Source organism: Corvus brachyrhynchos, unplaced genomic scaffold, assembly GCF_000691975.1.
Source record: "Corvus brachyrhynchos isolate BGI_N302 unplaced genomic scaffold, ASM69197v1 scaffold279, whole genome shotgun sequence".
NCBI lineage: Eukaryota > Metazoa > Chordata > Aves > Passeriformes > Corvidae > Corvus > Corvus brachyrhynchos.
The window spans coordinates 1,164,676-1,178,322 of record NW_008246060.1 but is presented as its reverse complement, the minus strand read 5'-3'; the positions used below and the strand labels follow the sequence as shown (position 1 = coordinate 1,178,322).

Genomic DNA, 13,647 nt, shown 5'->3' with positions numbered 1-13,647 from the left:
GTGTTTTCTTATTTTTAAGATTTAAAATTAAGAGCTGAACTTTGCTCAGACATCCAAGAACACAGTTACTATGGATGAAAAGGAAATACTTACAGGCACTTTTCAGAGTCTGGGAGTACTGCTCCTAACTGCATTCGCCTACGAGTTACATCCAGGGGATATCTACAGAGAAGATATTTAAACAGCAGTTCAACCAGATGTGTGATGACTGTTTGAACATTGTTTAAACAAGAATACAAAGAAGTCCATGCACAACCTTCAAGATCCCTTTTCAGTGAGTCAGGAATCCAGCTTAGATTCTTAACGCAGCTGGAAGTTCTCCAAAAAGGGAGAATCTCCTTACACAACCAAAACCAGCAAACCAGAGCTCTTAATATATTCCATTTGGCACTAGTAAGGAAGAGACATGAAGATCAGATGAGAGTATAGAACAATCTGTAAAATGTTGAAGGGAGAAGACCCCTCCATTGAAAATAAAATTAACAGTTTAAGGATTAACAGACAATTATATTTGCAATGCAGTGATTTAGTGAAAAATCCATACCGTGTAAGTCCATTAAATTAACTTATTTTATGGACAAAATAAAATAGAGCAAGGACAGAATGAGAAAGGAAGAAGCAAGCAAAGTAATAAAAATGGCAAATACAATATCTAAGACTTGTCCTTTTTTTTTTTTTGATCCTATGGCTTCACATGTTACATAGATTTGAAAATAAATTGGAATAATAAAATACCGCAAATTATGTTCAGGGTCAAAATTTCTTAGCTTTCCAAAGAAGCTAAGAAATAAGATTGCTACTAAAAAAATTCCAGTGGATTTTAGGAGATTTGCCTGAATTTGTTTAAACAACTCATTGGATATCTCTTAAAGGACCCTAAAGATTATTTTAAATAGATACTTAGTAAAAGAAACAATTGGAAATACCTGAATTTCAGTATTTGATTAACTAATTTTAAAACCTTACTAATAACTACACTTATATAAAATTGTATCAGATAAAAGTTTCTTCAGAATGAACAGCTGTAGAGAGGAAAACCAACCCCATACCCAAACTTACGATATCGTCTGAGCTATTGCTCCGGCTATGCCACCACACAGCAGATTTACATGTGTTTTCAAAACTAAGACATCGGGGTTATCTAATGAAGGCCGTCCAAGCAAGTTAGGTGCTTGAGCAAGTCCAATGCTCTTTAAGGTACCAAAGGTAAAAAATGAAAAACCTAAAAGGAAATTTAATTTTATGTACTTTCATTGATAAGCAAATTATTTGTTGATATATCATCATAAAAAAAAAGCTGCATTTACAAAATGAAACTATTCTCCAGTTCTTTTAGAAGATTTTTCTTAAGCAGAAAAAAATAAACAATATTTTGAACTTCTACTGTAACTTCCGTCCAAATGAATTTGTGTTTATACACAACGCTACAAGACTGTTTTAAATAAGCTAGACTGCGAGTTTTAAGTTACTGGATCGCTGTCAGGAATCTTTCCTTGCTCCTAAGATCTTTCTAACTGAGGGACATCTCTCAGCTTTTAAAAACGAGTGTAGTTTAGCTGGGCTGTTCTGCTCCTGTGTTCCACCTCACCGCTGCTTTACATGCGGGAGTATTTACGGAAAATCACCAGGAGATGGAGCCAATACGGAGGCGCTGAGGCTTCATTTACAGCGCGCCTGCTCCCATGGATCTGCCTGTTTGAGAGAAACAGCCTCCATACTTTCTTGTGGGAAAACTGGGAAGCAAAGACAACCACTAGTTTACCTTTCTCACTCTCAACTCCAAATTTCAGAAAAGCTAGGCTTTGACTATTGAAGACACTTTTTAAGGAGCACCATTGAAGATGATTTGAACAGAAGCTAATTAACTAGGTGTGCAAACACATTAAACAAACTTCGTAGTGCACGTAAGTGCTGAAGGATTGCCATGTTCTGTTTTTAACTTACCGGCATATGGCGCCATTCCCACCACAGTCGGCATCAGCCCTCTGTAGAACCCACTAAAACCACCTTCCTTTGAAAGAAAAATACAGCAGCATTTGTGGCAAGAAATACAAGTGTCTGAAGTTACACAACTGTTCATACAGAGTCCCATGACAGCAATCTGACTAGCACCATCTACCACCAAGGAGCTAATGTCATGTTCTGGTTCTTGTGCCTGAAGAATTGAAGGGACAACTGCCTGGCTCCAGAGGAGACAAATAAGTGAAAATGAAGGAGAAAAATCTACATCCAACATCATAACTGGAAACATTTATGCATTATACATAGCCCTCCTCCACAAATCTTTTTGGTAACATTACCACTTCTCTTGAAAAGCAACTTCTCCACTGTTTCTGACCTCCCACTTACATGAGCCTTAGCTACAGCTTAGCAGCCCAAGTCAAAAAGCACCATCCAAATAACTTCTTACATTAAAAATTCAAAGTGCACGCAACGAGGTCATGTTATTTTGCACTAAGCCATTATGTTCAATGCAGTGCAATATTATTTAAAGAGCATACTTTGCTTTGACAAAATCGAAGATTAAAAGAAAAAATACCTTTGTGTAAATCATCTTGAATGCATGGATAATTCCCATGTACTTGTGTTCCCCTTTTACTTGGAACGCCAGGCGAACTCTAACCATATCAAGAGGGTAAGTACAAATCACTGCTGTAATACCTTTATTAAAAACAAAAACAAAACAAGCAAACAAAACTCACCTACACCTTATCTGATTCTAGGATTATTTTGAAAAGTAGAATTTCCTTTTGTGATAGTGAATACAATAGCATATACAAAGTATTTTGTTAAAGAAACACTTAAAGTCACTTACAATCAGCAAACAGGAACACTAACTCCAGCAACACACAAAGGATTTGTTTGTACTTGGTGTTCACTGAAGCAGCACACCTAGGCCTAGATTTTCCAAGATTTATGGGCCTGACTATATTCACCTGAGCAATCTTATTGAAATTCATAGCTCCTAAGAATCAGGCTAGTCAAGCACATCAGCTTTACTGGATTGCAACCATGAAACCGAATCCTACCCTATTAAAAAAAAATTCAAACCACCAAATTTACATGTTTTATTTCAAAAAGGTTTGGTGTGATTACAGATACATGTATCTACTGCATCTGAAAATACTAAACCTATTCTAATGACACACTAAATATTCTCTAATTACATTTAAAATAGAGCCAGGTTCATACTGATGAGGAATACTTAACTGTGTTGCATTTCTGCATTTTCATAGTTCCTGTTACATCAGCACTTCTACTTTAAAACTGAGCAGAAAAGCTTTCTGGACTTACAGTGCGAAAAAAATGGAAAAAAATTTCAAATCTTAGGACTCATCCAGTTATGAGTTGCTTCAAAATGGCTTAAAATGCTGACCAACTTGCAATTTTGGAAACACATCTCCAGTGCAGAAAACAATTCTAACAGTTACCTGAATAACAAATTCTTTCCAACTGCTAGGTTTTGAAATAAACCACTGAATGGCTGACAAATTCTTTGGAGGGAATAGTTAAAACTGTTGACTAACAAGGGAGGACGGGAAGTGCCAGGGTTGTTTGCAAGGTTGTTTTTGAACCAACCATCCTCGTGTTTCAAAAAAAAAAAAAACCCCAAACAAAAAAAAAAATCTGGGGAAAGGAAAAAAAGAAAGTAAAAATGTTTGTAATTGGCTCTGTTTTCTAGCAACTGCTCTGATTTATCTAAATGTAACTTTTTTAAATTTGGTCCAACAGAAGATAAGCACACTTTTTATTCTGATTAAATGGTGAGGAGAAAAAAAAAAAACAACACTCTAAGTGAACTATCCAAAAATCTGACAGTGGTCAACTGTCAATTGAAAGCCAAGTTTGTGGGTTTCTAGAGTATCCCACCAGTAATTCATTTTAGAAGACAAAAACACCTCTTTTGGAGATTTTTGACAATCCTCTGAACAAAAGCAGACATCTGCGGTTTATTTCTGATGTTGTCTCACCCACAGGATTCAGAAGTTGGAAGCTGTAAAACACTAAAGCAACTTCAAGACTGTTTCCACTGACCTACATGAAATGCAATCCCTCAGTATAAAGCCTTTTCCTAATGGATTCCCTGACATGTCCAGAAATACCATAAAAGTATATCAAGAAATATAAAAAAAATTAGGGGGGGGGGGGGGAAGCACTTTTACAGAGCTTAAGAATGCACAAGAAAGTTATCCCACTTCAGAAAACGGACTTTACCCCCACTTCTCTTTCCACTCATGCACTGATATGTACCCAAGAACTTCCTCTGAACAAAGGATAGCAAATAGATCAACCAAGAGCTTGGTCAATGCACTATTTAGTGAACACAGTCTGAAAACAGCACAAAAAAAAGAAACTGAAAGAAACCGTATGTAGTAAGGACTTAATTAGAAACTTTTTTTTTTACTTTTTCTTAAAATCTTCTAGCCATGAATTCTGGAAAAAAAATGGGATTTGGGACATCAGCCACAATATATGCAGTCTTGTAGCAACTGGGAGAGTCATGTTATTGCTCATATAAGGAATGTATATACAAGGGATCAAGATTTCCTTTGGGGCTCAAGAGAGACACTATCCTTTCCAAGAGGAATGGCAGTCAGCTGTGGGACAAAGCCATTGTGGTGAAGTCTACAAAATTACTCATCTCACCTCTGCTCCCTAAATACAATATTACGAGAAGTCAGAGCACAGCATCTTAAGGCTCAGTTCCAGTCTTGAAAAAGCAAAGTCTATTCCCATTAGTGATAGCCAAGCCAAAAATCTCTCCTGTGGTAGGTTAAACAGGACAGACTTGAAAGTATATCAACAGTTAAGAGATACATACAGCAGTTCCCACTGTCTGATCTGAAATAATCGTAACAGGGAAGCGGCTCTTCAAAGAGACGCTTCCTCAAAACCAGCAGACTTTTTCACTGCCAATGCTGAGTCAGAAGACAGGGAAAGACATCCCATATTGTCCTCAAGCACCTCTGACCACTCTTGGGGACACGATACTGGGTTACACAGACTAAAGACTTAGTGACAGTGCAGCAGATTAGACTGTCCTTGATTTGCTTCCCAGGCTTTGGGAGTTAACAACTGAGATTTAGCTCTACAGGGATTTATCTGTCTCCCAATTTCCCTACTATCCCTCCATTCTTAGTAATTTTCTTTCTTTGGAAATAAAAATAAAAAACTATCTCAAGCAAGAAAAAAACCCACGTGAAATACATTTACATTGCATACAGCTGGTATGCAAATTCTTGTAATCTCTGTATTATGCTCTTTGTACTTATCAGTAGCTCCAGAGATCAAACTAAGCACTGCCAGGAAATTCAGAGGAATACAGCTCAAAGAGCGATAAGCACAAGACACAGCCTTGAACTGCAGAAGATTTGTTCCTCAGCTAATATAAATTTATTCAAGTAGCATCTTCTGAACAAAACAAAGGTTCAGAAACTACATACAGAGAAACTGCTGATGACAAAAATATTTACCAGACAGGTTTAAGAATGCCTAACCTACCAGTCCTAGTATTTCTATGTTTCCCTCCAAAGTGCATCTGAAGAACTAGACCAGATTCTTTTTAAATGCTGACTGAAGAAGGTAACTGTTAATTACATACTATTTAAAATGGAGACAGCCAATATCCTCCTAGACAATGCTAAATCGGTACTATTTTCAATCACTTTTAGTAAAAGTAAAAAGCTAAAAGCAAAAACATACTTTCTGTATTAGTTTAATGTAATTTGAGTTTATTCTAGATAACATCTAGTCTTTTTTGGCTTTGTTATTTTGAAGTTAATCAAGTGCAGGAGAGGAAATATACATTTCTGTGCATTAAAATACACATTTTAATTTGGATTTTCTATTAGAAAACTTTTTAAAAATTAATTTGTAAAATCATCCTGTGATGTTTCATTTAATGTTAGTTGTTCATTTTTGTTGTTACTTGATAATTTTCTTTCCTAAACCCCACTAACCTCTATGATTTCTCTTCTGCCCAGCTCTGTCTTTCCTTAAAAGAAGCTATACACTATTTTTCTGTTAATGAGGTGTTACAGCTGAAATTTGAATCACACAAGACTCAGGAAATTCAGAGTTAGAGTTTCCACAGTAACTTTAACTTGGTCTCCTTAAATATATGCATTACAATAGGTTTTTCTTTTCCCTCCCTCCACTACCCCCATCCTCACTGCCTTGTTTTCCCCTGTGGATATGCTTTGGATCCTATTTATCACTTACAGAAGATACTTAAATGTTTCCCACCACTTTGAAGTGGTCTGTTGACCACTAGTCGTGTTGGAAACACTGACATAAGCAAGATTTAAGTACAGTGGGTACAGAGAAGTGAAAGCAGAGAGCTGCGTGGCTAGATGGTGTAGAGGGGGAAAAAACGTTAAAAGAAATACAGGTTATCTATTCTCAACTTCTTAATACTGTTTCCCATGAAACTGTGAAGACCCCTCTGCACCAACACTGGGGTGTGTGCAGCACATCATCTCCTTTAGTGTTTAAGTGTGGAAGAAACAGAAAAATATCCTTTATTGGAGCCAGCATAGGAGGAAAAGCAATATTACCAACTGCTTTCAAGTCTTTTTTGTTTGCAAACCTAGAAAACTTCTGTACCAGATTTCAAACACTCTGCTCTTCTTAGTGCCTCCTCCCCCCCATATCTTCTCGATATACTTAAGATAAACCCTCTGCCTCTTATTATCTAAAGAATATCCCAAGAAGCAGTTAATGCCACCTAGTAAACAAAGAGTAAGACACTCACATGTGACCCTATATATATATACACTTGACCGCTATGTTCATTTCACCCCCAAGTCAAGCTCAGTTCCTGTTCTGAGGGTCTAAAAACGAAACTATTGAGTATATTGTACTTAAACACACCACAAAGCAGTTCATTTGATTGTAGTTGCCAGATAGCACTGTATATTAATTTATTTTTGTTACTCTAACCACACAAACCAGATTTAACCAGTAAGGTGCTTACAACAATGCCAGATGCTATTAATTTATTTACACAAAGAATTCCACCACATCCAACACTGACAGAGTTAAGCTGATTATTCAGTGTTTTCACAGCGCCTCCCAAGTCAGGTTCCCAGTCTCTGACAAAGCTCCTGGAAAAGCTAATAATAATAATCTTGGGGGGGAGGAGTGAATTGCACAGTTAAAGCCAGGGGAAAGGAAAAAAAAGGAAGGAAAAAAAAAAACCAACAAAACTATCTCTGGAGTTTTTTTTTTAACTTCTTCCAGATAGAAAGCCAGCCAAGTTCTGGAACATATCTTACCAAATAGGTTTTCTTAGTTTTTAGGACTCTTCTCATTGTTTAATTTCATTCTCTTTCTTTTTCCTCTGGTGCCACACAAAGCCAGAATATTTTAATGAGATCTTCCTAGTTTATCTAAAGGTAGTATTAAAAAATCCCAGATTTCTTTTTCCAAAAGAAGCTAAGTATGAACACCCATAACTATTTAAGGACTAGACAGTACTAAGCCTATTTTACAAATTAAAAGCACATGAAGAATCACTTCAATTAAAACGCAATCCACTATTACTTACCTTCCTGTGTTTTTTCTTAGCTACTTTTGACTCAATGACTAGTAAGAGGAAAACAAGTATATAATCATACTATACACTGGCAGTTTACTGATGGGCTTTTCTGCTGCTATATCACTAATTAATAAGTGAGAGATTTTAACATTCACAAATATGACCTAAAGAGCATCATGACAATCCTGTGCTGGACATGAAAAAGTACAGATGCTTCTGGCAAATCCAAAGAAACTACTAATTTAAGAAGCTGCAGTTCTCTCTATTTCTGTAGGCTTATATTCAACCTAGAAGCAATGGCAGAGTGGCTAATGAGCCAATTCTACCAGAACCTGCAGCTTTATACTTCATATTGATTACACTGGTTTTTTTGCTTTTTAAATGTCATAATAAAAGGCTATAAAAAAAACTGTGCTTCACAACATAGCACAGAATTCACTGCTCACACATATTTTAGAGAATACTCTTAGACAAACAGGTTTCAATTAGGCAACCATGTTAAATTAACCATTTACTAGTATATTTGCTTAATACAAATTTGCAGGAGTTCGACCCAACACTACATCAAATCATCCTCTAAATAAATATTAACTTCTCAGCAAAAGGCATGTCTGAAATCCAAGTACAAAACTATACCTGCCATGGATCCAGCCATTAATCGATGCACATGCCCAGAAATTCCAAGTTGTTTCTTTATTACCTATACAATATGGAACATTTACAGTAGTCAGATACCAGAAAATACAGGGAAATACACAGCACGAAGTTTATTAGCACATTAGTGCAAACTCTGCAGCAGTTTCCAAGAAATTTATAATGCTACAAATTTCAACCGAGAAGCAATGGCAGAGTGGCTAATGAGCCAATTCTACCAGAACCTGCAGCTTTATACTTCATATTGATTACACTGGTTTTTTTGCTTTTTAAATGTCATAATAAAAGGCTATAAAAAAAACTGTGCTTCACAACATAGCACAGAATTCACTGCTCACACAAATATATTTTAGAGAATACTCTTAGACAAACAGGTTTCAATTAGGCAACCGTGTTAAATTAACCATTTACTAGTATATTTGCTTAATACAAATTTGCAGGAGTTCGACCCAACACTACATCAAATCATCCTCTAAATAAATATTAACTTCTCAGCAAAAGGCATGTCTGAAATCCAAGTACAAAACTATACCTGCCATGGATCCAGCCATTAATCGATGCACATGCCCAGAAATTCCAAGTTGTTTCTTTATTACCTATACAATATGGAACATTTACAGTAGTCAGATACCAGAAAATACAGGGAAATACACAGCACGAAGTTTATTAGCACATTAGTGCAAACTCTGCAGCAGTTTCCAAGAAATTTATAATGCTACAAATTCAATCCAGAACATTTAATTACTGTTAGAAGAATTTTTTAACACTGCTGCTGTTTCCAACTTCCTATTAAAAACATGAAAGTACTAAAATTCTACTAACAAAGCAAAACAGTAAGTTGAAAGTATTTGTACTGTTCACTTCAGAAACCAGATTAATTGTTTATTTAGTTACCATTTAATGTGTGTTAAACAAGGCAAACTGAATATGTAGAGAGCAAAGGACACTGAACAAAGTTGAAAAGTAAGAAGAATCAATTTTTCTTACATGCACATCATGTGAAACACTCCCATAAAGATTTTAACTGGATTAAAATAAAAAAGAAAAAAGAAAATAAAAAAGAAGAAATAAAAAGGAAGAGAGAAAGGACAAACATTTCAGAGCAAGAACTTGCTGAGTTAATTACGGCCTGGAAGGAAGTCAGAAATTAGTTTCCAGGCTTTTATCAAATAACTGGGACTTTCACTTTCTGCTATAAACATAATTTAATACCTTCCTCCTTTAAGAATTTTTTTTTCTTTTACATACCCACGCAAAATACTGTGAAGATTTCTGGTCAATTAATACATAAAGAAAAGTGCTATAATGCTAACTGGTGTCTTGAAATTGCGGATTCATAAATCATTTCAATTATAAAGCATGGCATGCAGTCTTTTATTCCACACCACATAAAACATGCACAGATCAACAGCATTCATGATTACAGCACAAAAAAGAGAACCTACAAAACCCATTACAGTAACTTCTTTGCATCAGTCTCCTGAAATTTACTCTTAGGGAAGGGAATGACAATTTCAATCGCATTGTCTTCAGTAAATATTGTACCATTTACTTGGTTGGGTACTAAATCTGACCTTTCAAACATGAAATTTCTCCTCTCTAGTAGCAAAATGGTATTTTTTACCACAAACAGCAATGCTTAAAAACATGTTCATGCTAACAACTGACCTCCATGAGATGTTGCAAGGATTTATTATGAAAGGGTAAATGCAGGAAAACAGAAAGGAATCCACAAATCTTGCAGAACCCTGAAATGAGCATTTTTATCTTCAAGGTCGTTTTTATCTACAGCCTGACATAATAATTTGTCGGGTCAAATATAACAGTCATATCCAGACAGACTTTCAAGTTTAACTGATTCTATCCATCAAGTACTAGGAATTCCAACATAAATACAATAAAGATGTTTCATTTTACATTTTTTCCTACATTATTCACAAAGGGCTACCTCATAGCAATACAAATAGCAGCAGACTTTAAATTACCTTTTGTTTTCATTGAAAGAAAGGGTATTATTCTCAACAATACAAACATTTGGAAATCAATGTGAATTTCTTTTTCCTTAAGCAACATTGCAAAAACTTCCCTGTTGCCCTGATATTTTTAATGAGTAGGTTCTGAAAAAATTAAGCAACAGCTAGAAAAGAAGTACAGCTAATTAATAAGACCCAGAAATTTCAGTGTTAGTTTCAATCACTCAATAAGTCTGTATTTATTGCAGGCAGAAAAAAAAAGAAAAGGAAAACAATAAATTCAGCTACCTTTTTATATTGGTCAAATGCCATAAACTGAATAGCACCATACGGGAAGATTCTAATCATCATTGCCCCATTTCCTTTATACAGCCCAAGGTAGCCTTCCTTTTTAGGGACAGCACGCAACGTAGAAAACACTCCTGCAGCAATACAAAAAGAGGTATTTAAAACTGTGGGAAAGGAAAAAAAACCAAAGAAATGCTACTGTAAAGAAAGTAAGCATATAAAGCTAAGGCTGCTTTATGTTACTCATGTAACTGTGGAAAATCCATTTTCACTGCCCAAACACTGCTGGAAGGGAGAGGCTTAAGGTTAAGTTTTATCACCTTTCTCATCTCCCAGACCCAGTGAACCTCTGCACTCAGGCCCCAGGATTTGCCCAGAATGTGAGCAACCTTACTGCAGATGCCACTATCCACCCACAGCAGCTAATGGCAGTAACACAAGGGAGGGAACTGGCTGTCTTGCAATTCAGTCAATTCTAAATAAATAAATATGTAAATACTTTAAAGTATGGCAAAACAAACTGATATTGCTACATGCTATATTGCAGATTAAATGCCATCACTGAGGAAATCAAGTAAATATGTTGAAGACTCTCATTACTTACAACTTAAACGTCTCGCACTCTTTGTCTCAGAGTTGTTGCAACAAGAAGCAATCCTGCTCCCTTTTAATAGGTGGGAAATAATGCAAGATCACACAAAGTTTGGCAAAACCTATAGTTTTACCATAAACATTAGTTATGCACAGTTGCTGTCAAATTCACTTTCTACTTTGATTTTATAAAAGAATTAACTGTGACAGCCAGTTTTCATTCACATGCAACTACTAAATAACTAAGAGTGGAACATGAAAAAGACACATTAATCTTGCTTTCAGGCAGGAAAAAAAGAGTAGCTAACAAACTTTCATTTGAAGTTTAAACCAAACAAGTAATTATTAGTTTCTGGGGTTCTAAGAATATGAATAGATTAGTGCACCTTGTTAATATATCATTGTATGTGAATATATTATTAAATATTTTACAGTTAATTTATTTTTAAGATGTCATGCTTATTACATGCATCTGAACTTACTTATGCCAAGACTAGAATTTCTATCCTGCAATGATGAGTTACTGTTCCTATTTCCTAGAACATATGCTCTGAGATCCACGTGGCACAAACTCCACAATGCAAAGGTATAAAAACAGATAGTGAAGACTTTGATGAACTGACCCATCGTGTCTCTGCACTTACAGGTACCTCATCCACATAATTCTCCTTTTTTGCCTACATGTAACATGGACACACATTCAAGTCAGACACATTTCAAATAATCAGCATCATATTTGACTCCCAAAATAGGGAAGAACATAAGATTTTACTAGCCAACTATGGCACAGTACAAAGCAAATTGAAAATGAGGATTTAAAATCTCAGTCAAACCAATTATTTCACCCTTCAACCCTTAGGCTGCAAACTTCAGTGTATACTTGGGTTTGTATTACTAGAACACATTGCTTGTGTTTCCCTTTTTGCCACAGTGAATATATATCCACTGAATTTTATGATTTAATGTTTTATTTTTTTCAGCTTTTAAAAAACATTATCTTTAGTGTCTAAGTTAAAAACAAGTTTAGTTACATGCGAAATTAGGCAAGTCTTTATTTTTTTTCTGTGACAATTACAAGCCTTAAATTTTGGAGCAAAAGTTATGACATATTTCAGTAACATCTGGCAGAAATGGCTCAAAGACTCCGCACAAGAGGGCACTGTTACAGCCCGCAGAGAACAGTTCTGGACACGTGAGTTTGCTCTCACCATGATGCAACACAGATGCCGAATACAGATCATCTGCACCTTACACCAGGCATAAACCTGCTGCTCTCTCCAATTCCCACCAGCCATGGCACTCTCGGAAAATCAGGGATTCCCACGCCCCCTGGGAACTGGGACCCACTGCAGTACAGTTTTTACTGAAATGATCCAAGCTTTGAAGCTGTGATTACCAATCTCCTGCTGGCTTCTGTAAGGGGAAGATCAAGCCTAGCTCTTACATGCCTTATTGAGGATTACTCTGACATCTCAGTCTCTAATACATCAACTGATACCACAAGTTACACAGGGCTTTGTTTTTCTTTTCAAACAGTAACAAAACATGGCACAGAGCCTGACCAGACAGATACAACCTTCCATCTGATGAGCACCTTTTTTATCAGCCTCATCACCGAGTAAATCAATGTACCCAAACCACACACGTTGCATTTAAAACCAAAAATTAGACACATAGCAGCCATCTTACCTAGATGTTTGTAATGGTGGTTATGAGCTTGCAGCAAAATCTTTACTCGATCCAGTGGTGCAGTAGTTGTTTTGGCACAACATCCTGCAACACCTTTCCAAGACAGAAACAGAAAAGTGACAGAATACAAAAGTTCTTTAGGTCAGCAGCTAAATAAGGGACTTTTCTAATGTAGTTAACTCAGTCAGGAACTGGAAAAAGCCTCAATGACAAGTAAACAGTTTCTATTAGATGCTACAAAGCCCTTGAAGAATTAATGAAACATTTAAGCTACTTTTCCTGTTTACCCAGGCCACTGTCTGTCTCAGCTGCAGAGGTCAGTGCAAAAGGAACTTTCCTGAAAGTTACTCAAGAGTTTTCCATCGTGTTTCCTCCTTCCCTTTTGCGTGAAAACAGCCCTTGCTGATCTCCCCAAGGAGGTGGGCTACGTGTCTGCCCGTGTACCCTGCGCTACTTCGGAGAGCGAGATCCAACAGAGAGTGCGGCATGATGTAAAAGCTTTAAATAAATACAACCTTCTCCTACCCCCAGCAAATCAGAGAGCTGAGACAACTGGGAAGAATATAGGAAGAATAAATAGGCTTTTTCTCTAAGAGGTTACTGATGCGGCGTTCTGTTTGCCAGGCTGCCTCGCACCCACCACCTTCATCTCCTCAACAGCAGCCGCAACAGTCTGACGACAGGGATAACCCACCCTCCCCGAGTACCCAAGGAGGGTTTGGGCTCTGGGAACATTTAACTGGCGGCTGACCGGGGCTCCTCGCTGGTTCTGACACACGTGCGAGTCACTGGCGCGCACCGCGTCACCCGCGTTAGTCTATTAGGGGAAAAAAGGAAAGCGAGCTCCCTGCTTCCCCGGGTGACGAGACTCGGCAGCAGTTTTACCGGGGGCACCGACACGAAAGTCCGCCG

General features: G+C 36.8%; 1 protein-coding gene and 1 long non-coding RNA gene across 4 annotated transcripts in view; one reads left to right on the top strand and one right to left on the bottom strand.

The window, feature by feature from the left end:
* SLC25A16 (solute carrier family 25 member 16) overlaps positions 1-12,856 on the bottom strand; it is a 16,917-nt gene extending 4,061 nt beyond the window's left edge. Inside the window, exons 1-7 of one of the 3 annotated variants that reach the window (XM_017746427.1) lie at positions 12,736-12,856; positions 10,456-10,589; positions 8,727-8,790; positions 2,540-2,661; positions 1,945-2,011; positions 1,060-1,222; positions 94-162 (exon numbers count right to left, since the gene is read on the bottom strand). In XM_017746427.1, the coding sequence (XP_017601916.1) occupies positions 94-162; positions 1,060-1,222; positions 1,945-2,011; positions 2,540-2,661; positions 8,727-8,790; positions 10,456-10,518 (548 nt within the window). In that variant the 5' untranslated portion in view covers positions 10,519-10,589; positions 12,736-12,856. Of the gene's footprint in view, positions 1-93; positions 163-1,059; positions 1,223-1,944; positions 2,012-2,539; positions 2,662-8,176; positions 8,335-8,726; positions 8,791-10,455; positions 10,590-11,059; positions 12,675-12,735 lie in introns of those variants that run through there. The other 2 variants (XM_017746425.1, XM_017746426.1) reach the window with 2 other exon arrangements.
* LOC108449649 overlaps positions 4,025-13,647 on the top strand; it is a 12,979-nt gene continuing 3,356 nt past the window's right edge. The window contains exons 1-2 of the long non-coding RNA XR_001865907.1: positions 4,025-4,110; positions 6,854-6,859. This is a non-coding gene — a long non-coding RNA (uncharacterized LOC108449649). The remainder of the gene's footprint in view (positions 4,111-6,853; positions 6,860-13,647) is intronic.